Raw genomic sequence first — 15953 nt, forward strand, 5'->3', positions numbered from 1 at the left:
CCGAGAGCAAATCTAGTAATGACTTCTGCAGGAGCTGTCAAGACGAAGAGCAAGAAGAGAGTACTGTTCACTTCCTCTGTCAGTGTCCTGCCCTAGAGGAGCATAGATCGAATCTGCTAGGGGCCAATGTCATGCACGATTTAACGGATCTATCTGAGGCTGACATCCGAAGGATAGACTCCTTTATTCGTGCGACAAAATGGTTTGAATAGGAAACCAGAGTAAATGGGTCGAAGTGTAATAATACGTCGACGGTTTTCTTTCTCTTTTCAGGTACCACAAAGGGATCACAACATGGACCCAAGTGTGCCCCTAATGCGAACTGCAAGGGACAGCCTGCTAACCTAACCTAAGGCAATACTTTTTGGTAGTTCTGGACTGGTTGAATATTTCAATTGGTGGCCACATATATTTTATGATCTTGAGGTGTTGACTGGTATTGTAGCTTGTGTAACACCTAAGCTTAATCGTTTAGTTAATATTATAGTGCGATATATTTATAAAGTTCGTATGTGGGTTCACATTTCGGAATTTGTGAGAACTTTTTGGGATGTTATTTTATATACTTTATTGATATACGAAGGTTACTCTTTTTATAGGGTTATTAAAACTGGCTTGCCTTATCGTCTTTGTTCGGAGTTTTCCTTCTCACATTCTACTAGAAATCCCCAGATTATTATACCCAGAATCAGATGTGGTTTGTTTGAGCGCTCTTTTATTGTCTTAGCTAGGATTTGGAATTATTTTTTTATGTATTTTCGCATTTTTTCTTATTCTAATAATGCTTTTCGCTTGAAACTGTTAATGATTTTTTCTCATCATGGCTGAAATTTAGTTTCTACAATGACCAACCTGAAGAATTATTATGGGTTAACATCTTATTTGAGTTTTAATAGACTTGTGTAATACTCTAAGCTGATAATCTGTTATTTGCTACTACATATGGGACTCTTATTATTGTTATAATTATTTTTAAAAATCATTTGGCTGGGGAGCGAAAAAGTTAGCAATTTTATAATGTAGATTTAAGTATGTAAAATATATTTATTTCGGTATTATGTCTGTAATATATAATTATTGACCTTGAAGGCTTTTTATATTACTTTGAATAAATAAAATATATGAATCACCCCACACATTTTTTTTCGGTCTATTATTTGTCATAGCTCCCATATAAGACTGCTTCCGAAAAATATTTAAACGCATATATTTCATTGAATCATAAAGTTATCAGGAAAAAATAGACTTGTATATGTCTTTATACATTTAAATCATTCTACTAAATTTTTTCCAGATTAGTCAAGCTTCCATATAAGGTCCCTTCCGATGTTAAACTATTATATGCTTACATAAACTGAAGTCAACTTAATCAACTGTGCGAACACATATAAAACGTATGTGAATAACTATAATGTACTTAAGAGAGTTTCGTCAAATTTTATTTGTTTGACCAAAGAGCGATACTGACAGCACATTCAGTACGGAATCAATTGTTTGTTTATTTTACACAAAGAAAATAAAAAAATGAAAATTATCAAGAAAATTATTTTTTTTAATAAAATATGAAATATGTACTTTTTTATAATGCGTGACACATAAATGTGCAAATGGAGCTAATATGTTTTGAATACACGTAAGTACATTCTTTGTCGAGTTATAGAGTAATATGCAATTGTAGATTTAGAGTTTTATTAATATTTTACAATTTGTTATTCGTGTTTTGGGTTCTTTAGATTTAAGTTTTAAATTGATTTTAGTTTCTAGGGTAAGTTTTCATTATTTAAATTTTAAAATTAGGTTTAAGTTTTATTTGTTTATGTGTATAATAACTGCTGTTCACTCTATCAATACTGGCTTTTTGTAGCTTGGGTTTTTTTTATTTGGTCACAAGATGTTTTTGGTTTGTAGGAGTTTTCACTTTTAACTATCTTGCTTCTTGTTTGTGCTAAAGATCAACATGAGTTCGTTTCTTTTCTCTATTTCATTTTCTTTTATATTTCATGTAAAATCATATGCATTACATAAATGCATTTTAAATATTGAATTCCTTGTTAATATATGAAAAAATTATAAAATTAAATAAGAAAAACCGGTCAAACGGTTTTATACATATATTTTTTTATTATTTGAAAACTGGTTTTTGGAATAGACCGGTTTTTTGAATACTCTACTACAGATGCAATATTTAATATCATTTGAAACAATTTTGCAAATACTTCGCTTTTACCTTAAAGAATAACTCCGTATTTAATGGTTGATTTGAATACATTACACAAGTAACCAAATCTATCGATTTGATCTTCCTAGCTTATAATTATATCAAATACACTGGTACCTGATAAAAAAAACAGCAACACTACATATAAGGCTCATTTCCGATAGGTACGTATACGCACATACTTTTTTATACACACCACCACCATTAGTGGTGATAGACTGTATATATAATTTTGTCAATCGTGTGTAACAACAAGAAATATACATCTGAGACCCAACAAAGTATATATATTCTGGGTCCTTAATAAATTCTTCTTTTTCCTACGATTCAGTTTTTTGTTGGAATACCTTTTTTCGTAACTGAATGCGTAAACGTAATCGAAATGAAGAATAGTTGTGATTATTTCTTTACACAGAAATATCACTGTAAAATGTTTTCCTATCGGTCCACAATTGGTCATAGCTTCCGTACGGTTCTCTTCAGAAATACATTTAAACGCATATAACTCATTTTAAATAATGATATTCATACAAAATTTGGTACAGATTTTACTTTTATATACAGAAAAGAAACTGTAATTTGTTTAACGATAACGATTATGAAAACATAAAATCCGTATATTTGAGATAATATAACAGTTAGAGCCCTCAAATTTGTCGGAGCCACTCTAATGTCAATATGATTATTTAGGATAAAAAGTGGGCGGACTAACATTAAAAATGAAAATTTAATTAAATACAAAAACTTGTTTTTCTTGGAAACTGTTAGAATCTTAAAATTTTACACGAATAACTTTAACATGCATGTACACTAGAGTGCTCCAAAAAAACTAAGTTTCGAATTTTGCCCGTGCCCCCTCCCTAAAATTGTACCACGGGTTATAAAAATAAGTCGTGCAAAAAATTTAGGTCAATAGGACTACGTTAACTGGTGCCGCAATGGCTCTGAAGTTTGAATATGCATTTACAAGGGGAAAATATGCAATTTTTTCAGTTTTCATAAAAGTTTTGTCATTAAACAATTTGTTTTGCATTTTATTGTCAAAGAATCGTAATGTACACAGAATTAGCGTTACAAAAAGATAAAAACACAAAAATTGGTTGAAAAATGTAAAAGTTATTAAAAATTCTCCAGGCCATTATCGTGTCTCAGAGCACTTGAATTCGATATGTGATAAGAAAATAAACATATTTTTGAAAATATTCTAATAAAACAATTGTATTACTTCAAATACATCTGTAGTTACTTGAATATGAGTTTTTGTCCTTATAGAATAACGTAAACCTGTTCTCAGCTATGGTCGAAAAATTTTCATATTATTAACGGTCGTTTCAAAATTCAAATTTTAGTTTTTTTATACTTTGTTAAACAAATTTCAATATTTTTGGGAGAACTCATAGGGATTTATGGACAACAGATTAGAGAATAAAACAGTAAAAAAATTAGGTCAATACCTCTCATAGTTTGCCGGTACTTGCAATTTGAATTCAGCGGATTTCAAGAAAAACCCATTTTTATGTAATATTTTACAAAATTAGCCTTTTTATTATATTGTTGCGTATTTTAAATGGAACCTTTTGTAAATTTATTATTATTTATTATTTTTAATAACTTTTACATTTTTCAACCAATTTTTGTGTTTTTTTTAATCTTTTTGTAACGCTAATTCTGTGTACATTACGATTCTTTGACAATAAAATGCAAAGCGAATAGTTTAATGACAAAACTTTTATGAAAACTGAAAAAATTGCATATTTTCACCTTGTAAATGTATATTCAAACTTCAAAGCCGTTGCGGCACCAGTTAACGTAGTCCTATTGACCTAATTTTTTGCACGACTTATTTTTATAACCCATAGAACAATTCTAGTGGGGGAAGGCCTGTAGGATAACATTTTTTTCCTTCATACAAGCTTGGAGCACTCTAATGTACACATTTTGGGTAATAAATTGGCGGACTACCCATGAGGAGAGCGCACCTCCCATAATAATTAAATACAAAAAATCGTTTATCTGGGAAACTTATACAACTAAATTCTTTTAATTTTGCACAAGAACTTCAATATTCATCTGAACATTTTTAAAACTGTGGGCTTAGATCCCCCATATGAATAAAATAGAAAAATTCGTATATCTGAGAAACTATTAGAGATAGAATCTTTAAATTTTACTTAAAGAACTTTGACAGTCATACGAACATTAAGAGTATAACGGGCGATTTCCAATGGGGTACTTGGTACCTTCAGTATGCATTAAATACAAAATTTCATTTAACTGAAAAACTAATAGAACTAGATTCTTCAAATATTGCACAAATTACTTTAATATTATTCTGAACATTTTGGAGAAACAACGACAGACTTTTATTTGGGAAGCTTGAAGCACCCACATGTATTAAACAGAAAAACTATTAGAGCTACAATCTTCAAATTTTACATGAAGATCTTAGACATTCAAATGAACATTTAGAGAATAACGGCCGGACTTTCAATGGGAGGTTTCGCACCACATATATAAATTAAACACAAAATTTAGTATATCTTAAAAACTGTTAGATAATTCAATTTTTCATAGATAGATAGAACTTGCAATAATTTGCTTGTCAACTCTGAAATGTAACATATTGTTAATCTAGAATACTATTGTAGTTAGAATTTTCAAAATCGTTAAGTGGGTTTTTTTATTTATACTAGAGGGTAAAACAAAAAAATAATGTGTATCCCAAGACATTAGGATAATAATTATTATTTAAGAACAAAAGTATATATTAAATTTCAGCAAGTAAGAAAAAAAATTATATCATTCATGTATTATTTTAGAATTTAAATGTAATATAATGTCATCAAATGAAATTATAATAAATCTTAAAGAAAACATTTTTAACTAAATAAATAATTTAATAACTAAATAAATAATAATATACTTATGTATACATAATAATAAAAAAATTATGTTTATAATTTCAAACGGGGTAGCAAAGCACACCGGATATTAGCTAGTTTTAAAAAAATAAAAACCCAAAATTTTTTTAAATCTTTTAACAAGTAAGAAGTTATAGTCGGGCGAGGCCGACCATATAATACCCTACACCTGTTACTGTTTAATAAAACTGTAGATATTTAAGTAAAATTTTGATGGGGGCTTATTAGAGGGGCTAGGGTCAAATGAGGTCCTATAATTATAAAGTTCATTAGGGTATTGTTAAACCAGTACTGAGCGTAGAGTTGTTTTAGGGAGAAGACCTTGTTAGGCCGCCAGGGCCATATAGGAACCGATCCTCACCACATTTGGTAGAGGGATTTTGATTCGCATAAAACTTATGTGTGTCGAAATTCGACCGATCGACATAAAATTTGGTAGAGAGATTTTTGCTCGCGAGGAACATAATTGTAACAAGTGTTATTAGTGTAAGCGAATTTTGACCTTTAAGTCATTTTCTGAAGGGGAGTTTGTATGGGAGTAGGGTCAAATAAAACCCGATCATTACAAAAAATCGTAGTTCTATAAAACTATGTATTGTCGACTTTTGTTGACATAATAGATCATTTAAATTAATTATAATTAATTATGGACCGATTTTAACCATTTTCAATAGGCTTTGGGCCAAAAGAAGCGTGTGTACCAAATTTCATCCAATTATCTTAAAAATTGCGGCCTGTACCTTGTGCACAAAGTTTACATGGACAGCCACCCATCCAGACGGACGAAGCTTAGACGACTCAGAAAAACATTCTAAGCCGATTGGTATACTTTAAGGTATAGGACGAGTATTTTTGTATGTTACAAACATCAGCACAAACCCAATATACCCTCCCCACTAAAGTGGTGTAGAGTATAATGATGTAGATATTTACGTATGTAAACAATTTTTTCAGACATGTCTGATGACAGAAAATTTCTGAAATAATTCTTATACTTTACAGAATTTTTAACGAATAATAAACATTTCCTTTAGACATTATACAGAATAATCGGCAAACTTTTAATTAGACTTTTCTGCACAATTAAACGATTAACATCAGACTTGCCTGCACATTGTCGAAAGGGAATTTTATTTTTACGACAATTATGCGACTAATCTGCACATTGGCGAAGGACAATTTTATTTTTATTCCTATATTAATCTTTAGACATAAAGGAGAATAGTCTGCACATTTTCTAAAGTAAAATATAAAATGGCTTTCGAATAATATCCCATAAATCAGCACATAATCTGAAGAGAATTGTTTTTGTAATTTCATCAGACAATTAAGCGAACAATATAAATTTCCTTTAGATGTTTAACAGATTAGTCTGCACATTTTCTGATATTTTATGCTCAGTCATTTTTTAAGAAAACTTTGCACATTATCTGAAGGAAACAACTAAATTCTTAAAATTTTGCACGAAGAACTTTATAAATAATCTGAAAATTTTTCGAAAAAAAGAGTGGACTTTCATCTGAGAGGCTTGGATCCCCTATATGAATAAAATAGAAAAATTCGATTATCTGAGAAACTATTAGAGCTAGAATCTTTAAATTTTACTTGAAGAATTTTGAAATTCATCTGAACATTTAGAACTTTTAATAGGGACTTGACATCACCCATATGAATAAAATTCAAAATATTGTTTACCTACGAAAATAAAGAACTAGATTCATTAAATTTTGCATAAATTACTTCAATATTCATCTGAACATTTTGGAGGAAAAAGGGCGGACTTTCAATAGGGGCCTTGGCGGCACATATATGAATTAAATATAAAATTGTATCCAATTCAAATGGGGTAGCGAAGCACACCGGTTTTTAGATAGTGGATCAATATATAATATTTTTGTATTTTAAATGAATTTTTGAGTTAAATACAGCTTGAAATAAAATAACTTTACTGTGATTATTAAAGGTAAAAATTGTTATTGCTTCAAAAAACTTTAAATGTTTGTAAATAACATAATATATTTGTATGTATTTTATTATATAGCGTTTGGAAAAATAATCATGTTTGAGTGAACCATACTCAAATTTATATTTGCCATGAATATAAAAATGTTTACATTAAATAAATGTAGATGAAATTAAAATATTAATTCGTATTCTATATTTTTATTATTTATTGACATTAAATATAAATTATTTAATAGGCGCAAGTTATAGAAATGGTGAATTTAGATGACGAGTTAGAAATGTCTATATTGGAGTCGGCCTTTGTTTCTGTGTTAAGTCTACCACCATAGATGAACATTTTAATTTATACTCTGTTCTACTTGAATGCTATTCCATTAATGTATCGCATACTTCTGAAAATTAGGCATCAGAATTATTAAATGTTGTAGATAACTGGGGAAAATTTTGCTATCGGTTTCAGACAATGATGTATATATTAAAATGCTATCACAATCAAATTAAAGTGGAAGTATTTAGGATGTTTTGCCAACAATCTTAATCTTATTGTAACAGATTTTAAGTACATCTGTTGCAATAACAAAAAAGATAACAAATCTATATATAAAAATGAATGTGTGTTTGTTTGTATGTTTGCATGTTTGAACGCTATAGACTACTAAACGGCTTAACCGATTTGCTTGAAATTTTCTCAGCTTATTCCTGTATGTCTGGAATAGGTAATAGGCTACTTTTTATTTTGAATTTTTAAGTGGGCGAGGAGCCACGCCCACATTAAGAAAATATAAAATTCTTATATTTGAGATATTATAACAGTTAGAGTCCTCAAATTTTGTCGGAGGCACTTTAGTGTCAATATGATTATATAGGATAAAAAGTGGGCGTTAGGGGGCGTGGCACCTCCCACATAAATTAAATTCAAAAATTCGTTTATCTTGGAAACTATTACAGTTAGAATCTTAAATTTTTGCAGGAAAAACTTCAACATCAATGTAAACATTTTGGATAATAAATTGGCGGACCCATATAAATTAAATACAAAAATTCGTTTAACTTGGAAACTATTACAGTTAGAATCTTAAATTTTTGCACGAAAAACTTCAACATCCATGTAAACATTTTGGGTAATAAATTAGCGGACTACCCATGAGGGGAGCGGCACCTCCCATATAAATTAAATACAAAAATTCGTTTATCTTGGAAACTATTACAGTTAGAATCTTAAATTTTTGCACGAATAACTTCAACATCCATGTAAACATTTTGGGTAATAAATTGGCGGACTACCCATGAGGGGATCGGCACCTCCCATATTAATTAAATACAAAAATTCGTTTATCTTTAGATAATGTAACAGTTAGAGTCCTAAAATTTTTGGGAGCCATTTTAGTGTCAATAGGATTATTTTAGGATAAAATGTGAGAGAACTAGCGTTGTGGGGCGTGGTACCTCCCATATAAATTAAATTCAAAAATTCGTTTATCTTGCAAACTAATACAGTTAGAATTTTAAAATTTAGCATGAATAACTTTAACATCCATGTAAATATTTTAAGTAATAAATTGGCGGATTACCCATGAGGGGAGCGCCACCTCCCATATTAATTAAATATAAAAATTCGATTATCTTGAGATAATGTAACAGTTAGGATCCTAAAATTTTGTCGGAGTCACTTTAGTGTCAATATGATTATTTAGGATAAAATGTGGGAGGACTGGCGTTGGGGAGCGTGGCACCTTCCATATAAATTAAATAAAAAAATTCGTTTATATTGGAAACTATTACAGTTAGAATCTTATACAACTTATACAACTTTCATCTGATGGGGTTTGCAACGCCCATATGAATAAAATTAAAAATTCGTATATCTGAGAAACTAGTAGAGTATAACGATCGAACTTTTCATGGGGACTATGAATAAAATACGAAATATTGTTTATCTAGGAAAATATAGAACTAGATTGATCAAATGTTGCTTATATGTTACATTAACATTCATCTTAACATTTTGAAGATAAAGGGCGGACTTTAATCTGGGGAGCTTGAAGCCCCCACATGAATTAAATAGAAAAGTTATAAAAAGTTAGAAAAGTTAAATAGAATAGTTATCTAGGAAACTATTAGAGCTAGAATCCTCAAATTTTATATGAATAACTTTGACATTCATGTAAGCATTTAGAAAATAACGGGCGGAATTTCAGTGGGGGGCTTGGCACCACATATATGAATTAAATACAAAATTTCGTATATCTTGAAAACTGTTAGATATCATTGGCATCTCTAATCTGGAATACTATTGTGGTTGTAATTTTCAAAATCGTTAAGTGGGTTTTTTATTTATACTAGAGGGTAAAAAAATATTGTATATCCCGGGGCATTAGAATTAGAATTATTCTTTAATACTTAATGTATATATTAAATTCTAGCAAGTAAGAAGTAAATATATCATTTATGTATTATTTTAGAATTTAAATGAAATATATTGTCATCAAGATAAATTAAATTATTTAAGAAAAATTTTATAATTTAGTAACTAATTAAATAAGTTTTTTGATTAATTTGTATTTAATTTCGATAGGGGTAGCGAAGCACACCGGATATTAGCTAGTATTATTAATAAAATTAAACATATTTGTACACATTTTAAAATCCAACGAAAAACTTATCAAAGAAATGGTGGTACTGTTCCGTTAAAGATGGTCAAATATGTCGAAACTAGATGGAATTCAACTTTTTACATGCTACAACGATTTATATTACTTGAAGAGGCAATTATATCCACTATGGCTCTAATTGATAAAAAATTACCAACTTTATCCCAAAAAGAATGGCTCATAATGAAAAATTTGGTAACTATATTTAAACTATTTGAAGATGCAAAAAGAAATATAAGTGGAGATTCATATTGCTCTGCGTCGTTAGTTATTCTAATAACAAATGGTTTAATAAATGTTTACTCCAAAATTAAAACAAATGAATATTCTCATGAAATAATGTCAATTGTTTAAAAAATTAATTCATTTAAAAGATCGTCTCTATATGTAGAACATAAAGATATATTAGGAATAACTACTATTTTTGATCCGAGATTTAAAACATTTAGCTTTTGCAATCCGACTTGTACAGAACGCATTAAAGAAATTGTTATATCTTTTGTCTCTTCAATATAAATTCTGAATTAGAACATAAGATTATAGAAGATGACACCCCGAAAGAATTTTCAATATGGAACTCTTTTGATACGAATATTTCTTACTTTAAACCTAAATAGTTATTTGAAAGATTAAGTTATTCCACGAAATAAAGACCCATTAAACTGGTGACGTACTAATAAATTAAAATATCCAAAACTTTATAAAATTACTCAAGAAAAACTTTGTGCCCTTGGTTCTTCGGTACCATGCGAAATGTTCTTCTCAAAAGCTGGACAAGTATTAAATAAGCGAAGAACGCGGTTATGTAATAATAAAGTAATAATGTTATTGTTTTTAAACTCAAATTATTAATTTATTGAATAAGTACATACAATATAAATACATATTTAATAAATTTTCTTTGTATATATTATTTAGTAATTTTCTTAATTTTTATGTACATTTTTGTTATTTTACATTAATTTATATGAATTTTTTGAATTATTACTTTGATATTAGTTTGATTCCGCCCTAAGTTATTTTTTTGTTGTTAAATTAAAAAATTAAAAAAAATTTCTTTTGTTTGTTTTGAATACTGTAATCACTGTCACTGTTTAAAATAACAGTGATTTACAAATCACGTTCACCGGGAACGGCGTTATTTTATATTTTTCTGATGTTTTCATGAAAACTGTTTAAATTGTGCAATTGTAATTAATTGAGTATAATTAAAAACAGCTAGCTTTTTGTACCCGGCATTGATTTTAAATGATTTATAATATTAAATCTATAGATCAATTAATATTGCCTTTGCTTTTTACTCCTGAAATTAATATGTCGAAATTTAAATCTACATTCAAACTATATAATTGCGAACAACTTTCACAAAATTAACCAAAACCACATATTTTCTCCCAAAATTCTTTGGGATTAAGTAGCAAAAAATTACCTTTAAAATTAGCAACAAAGCAATAAAAAATATTAATACTTAAGATTTTGGATTTTTAATAATTTTCTCCTTTAAAACATGATGTAAACTCTTCAAAGCTTTGAAAAGGTACTTCACTAAAAATTAAGAAAGCTAAAACCAAAATATTTAATATTAAAATAAATAAAGTCGTATGACTTTTAGTGTTTACACGATTTGTAAACACTAACAGTTTTTTTATAACTTTTCTATTTAATTCATGTGGGGGCTTCAAGCTCCCCAGATTAAAGTCCGCCCTTTATCTTCAAAATGTTAAGATGAATGTTAATGTAACATATAAGCAACATTTGATCAATCTGGCTAAGAACATCACCAATGCGACATTACTAGCGTCAGTAGTAAGGACGAATTTCTTGTTGAAGTCCGGATTCTTTTTAATTTTTCGAATGATTCAATGTAAGAAGGATCATCAATATTTATCTTGACATCCCTTTTTAAATATTTTATTATTGGTCCGGCTACAGAAGAATAATTCTTTATGAATTTTTCTATAGTATCCCGTAAGACCCAAAAATTATTTTATTGTTTCACAGTATGGAATAGGTACTTTATTAATCACCTCAATCTTGGATGGACAATGTTTTAGACCATTTGGTGTAACTATATGACCCAAAAACTGAGTTTGTCTAGCCAGAAAACTACATTTATTAATTTGAACTTTTAAATTATGTTCATTTAAAACAGAAAATATCTTTGTCAGGCTATTCAAATGTTCCTCCAATGAAGATGAGAAAACCAATATATCATCCATATGGATTACGTAAACTTTTTTAATAATCACTTAAAACGAAATTCATCATACGCTGAAAGGTGGTTGGTGCATTTTTTAAACCGAATGGCATTCTGATAAACTCATAATGTCCCATTGGTGTTAGGAAAGTACGCGAAAAGACCTCTTATTACGTACTTATGATTTTTAAAATTTAAAACTTCAAAAAATGGAGCTTTTTCACATCTTTTGCTCTAAAAACTAAGTTAACGAAGTGATCTGGGAAAACTAAAAATATATTCATACTCTGTATATGAATGGTATATGAGAACCCTGCATTTTTTTTGGTGTATCACTGCGAAACTATTTTCACAAAACCAAAATTAGCATTTTCTCAGTATTTGTTTAAGTCCAGCTTTTTTTTTCTTTTGTCCAGCTTTTTAATGCCTAATGTCCAGCTTTTTGCGAATCGGAATCTGGCAACCCTACTTGTACGTGTGTTGTAAATACCCTCCACCAGCTACTTCTATGTTATTACTTTTCTAACACAATTTTATATTTTATAGTGAGCAATATTTTTGCTAAATGTATGGATATAAATATTTGGTTATGAGTTTTGTGCGTTTTTTCTGATTTTCGGAAGGGAACCTTGTATGTGTGTTTTTCTAAAAGGGACCTTATATGGGAGCTATGATCAATTGTGGACGACCTGAAACTTATGATTTTTAAAATTTAAAACTTCAAAAAATGGAGCTTTTTCACATCTTTTGCTCTAAAAAGTAAGTTAACGAAGTGATCTGGGAAAACTAAAAATATATTCATACTCTGTATATGAATGGTATATGAGAACCCTGCATTTTTTTGGTGTATCACTGCGAAACTATTTTCACAAAACCAAAATTAGCATTTTCTCAGTATTTGTTTAAGTCCAGCTTTTTTTGTTTTGTCCAGCTTTTTAATGCCCAATGTCCAGCTTTTTGCGAATCGGAATCTGGCAACCCTACTTGTACGTGTGTTGTAAATACCCTCCACCAGCTACTTCTATGTTATTACTTTTCTAACACAATTTTATATTTTATAGTGAGCAATATTTTTGCTAAATGTATGGATATAAATATTTGGTTATGAGTTTTGTGCGTTTTTTCTGATTTTCGGAAGGGAACCTTGTATGTGTGTTTTTCTAAAAGGGACCTTATTTGGGAGCTATGATCAATTGTGGACGACCGGAAAAACATTTCACAATATTATTTCTCTGTATATGAGCAACACTTGTGCCAAACTTTATATGGATATCTTAAATTAGTAATGAGTTATGCGCGTTTAAGTGATTTTCGGTAGGGAATCTTGTATTGGAGCTATGACCAAATATGGACCGATCCAAAGAAACTTTCATGGTTATATTTCTTTATATAAAAGCAATACTTGTACCATATCGATATCTTAATTTAGTAATGAGCTATGCGCGGTAAAAAAGATTTTCGGTAGGGGACCTTGTATGGGAGCTATGACCAAATATGAACCGATCGAAAAAAATCTTTCTTTGTAATATTTCTGTATATAAGAACAATACTTGTACCTATCTTATTTGGTAATGAGTTATGTGCATTTAAATCATTTTCGGGAGGGGACCTCCCGAAAGCTTCTTTGGACCGAGCCAAAGAAGCTTTCAGGGTTATATTTGTGTATATAAGGGCAATACTTTTATGAAATTTTATATCGATATCTTAATTTAGTTATGAGTTATGCGTGTTTAAGTGATTTTCGGGAGGGGACCTTGTATGGGAGCTATGACCAATTATGGATGAATATTGATACCCACGGAATGACAAAGTTATATATACCGTCTTTCACCACTGATGGTGGTGGAGGGTATAAAAAGTTTAATTTATTTATGAAACTTAAAATAATTATTATACCTAGTGTTGTCACTTCATGTGTAATTACACATATTGTGTGTAATTTTTATTTTCATGTGTAGCCCATGTGTAACTGATCTCATGTCTAGTAAAATTTAAAGATTCTAGCTCTAATAGTTTCTCAGATAATCGAATTTTTCTATTTTATTCATATAGGGGATCCAAGCCTCTCAGATGAAAGTCCACTCTTTTTTTTCGAAAAATTTTCAGATTATTTATAAAGTTCTTCGTGCAAAATTTGAATTTGAATAAGAATTTAGTTGTTTCCTTCAGATAATGTGCAAAGTTTTCTTAAAAAATGACTGAGCATAAAATATCAGAAAATGTGCAGACTAATCTGTTAAATATCTAAAGGATTATCATATTTATTAAACAGTTAAATAAACGCAAATAGTAATCCATTGTAATCCACTTACAATGGATTACTATTTGCGTTTATTTAACTGTTTAATAAATATGATAATTAAAAATTTATTTTTGAAAGTAGTATAGTTCGTTCAAGTCTACAAAAATACTATACATTTTCAATACCTACTAAAATTTATATTTATTTTTCATCTCCAGTCAAAACTAGATACAAGTATTAAAATTTATAAAAAATTGAGATGAATAAAAAATTTATATTATTTTTAAAAATTACAGTAAGAAATTGCAACAAGCATTATAAAAACCCGTTTTTCTCCGATATTTTTAAAAATCTCTAATTGTACGAAGCTAAATGGCACCTAAGCCAAAAGTACCCAAAAATCACCCAAATAGCAGCACTGTTAGTTTCATTGCGTTGTGCATTTTGTTTTTTTTTTGGTGTATTTCGTTTCGCAGATTGGGTGTCTGTTGGTTTCATTGCCTTGTATATTTTGTTCTTTTTTTGTGTTTTTTATTTCGTTTAGCGTTGTTGTTGTTTTTTGTTTGTTTTACTATTGATATAATAACGATAAAGTCGCAAAAATAAATATAAATTTTATAAAATTAATATTTTTATATACACTACTTATATTCTTCACTATGGGCACAGCTGAATGTAGCACACATACTTTTATACCCGGCGTTGCCGGGGTTTTAATTGGCGTTAGAACAGAAAAATTGGTCTCAAAGCCCAAAAGTAGTTTTTCCCCCTTTTGTCCTATTTTTTATCCCCTTTTGGTCCAACTCTCGCAAACAGTACTATGCTTATTCATATTTCTGAAACTTTAAAAAGTTTATTGAAATATATTTTGGCTTTAGTAAAGACAATAATTGGTATAAATTTAAATATTTGTGTAACTCATGTACATATTGTATCATATTGCCTCCAAAGTCGGACTATAATATCTTTTTTTTAAATATATATTTTTAAAGTTCGCTAAACCAAGGATTTATTTTACCGAAATTTATTAGAAAAAGTATTAATATTACTTATTTATATGTGATTAATATGTGGGGAATATAAATAATATTCACCGCAAAAAGTATCTTAAAAATAGACAGACACCTTATGAAATTTAACATTTCATTGTTTTAGAAACACTTCGCTTCACACACCACTAAGGAACTCACCCTACAATTGGAATCATGTTCTTTTTTATTCATAGGTCGGCATCTAATAACTACTCGCACATTTTCCGCCATTTCTAATTTTTGCTCAAATATGCACACCTTTATTATAGCGCAAACTTAACGTATTTTAAGAGTTTAACAATTGAAACACACACACGCGTACATACGCAAGCTCCTAGGGTATTATATATATTCTATGTTCAAATAGTATATAAAATTTATATAAACACAATATTTTTGTAGAGTAAATTAATAACTGTTTTGGAAATAGCCACGTGATGACCATAAGTGTTCACACGGTACTAACGAAAATTAAAAAAAAAATAAAAGGAAAACAAATAATATCTGCTTGTTGTGTCCCCATAAAACAATTTTTCATGACGTGCATGCACCACAATTCAATACTACGAAGTAATTATAAAAGCTCTATTGATAAATTAACGTGTATGTATTGTGGTGGTATGTTAGTATGTAACTAACCATTTTTAGATAGAAATCTGACATTCAAATTAATCAATAAAACAAATACATATTGAAAAAAATTAGTTAGAGTGCTAAATTGGGATATG

General features: G+C 29.2%; 1 protein-coding gene across 1 annotated transcript in view; it reads right to left on the reverse strand.

Annotated features, from left to right (window-relative positions):
• The window catches only part of LOC124419031 (kinesin-like protein KIF17), an 87065-nt gene extending 71420 nt beyond the window's left edge, over positions 1–15645 (reverse strand). Inside the window, exon 1 of the mRNA XM_046947182.1 lies at positions 15385–15645. Coding sequence (XP_046803138.1) covers positions 15385–15456 — 72 coding nt within the window. The 5' untranslated portion in view covers positions 15457–15645. The remainder of the gene's footprint in view (positions 1–15384) is intronic.
• Between the last annotated feature and the right edge of the window lie 308 nt (positions 15646–15953).

The sequence above is a fragment of the Lucilia cuprina genome, chromosome X (assembly GCF_022045245.1).
Source record: "Lucilia cuprina isolate Lc7/37 chromosome X, ASM2204524v1, whole genome shotgun sequence".
Taxonomy (NCBI): Eukaryota; Metazoa; Arthropoda; class Insecta; order Diptera; family Calliphoridae; genus Lucilia; species Lucilia cuprina.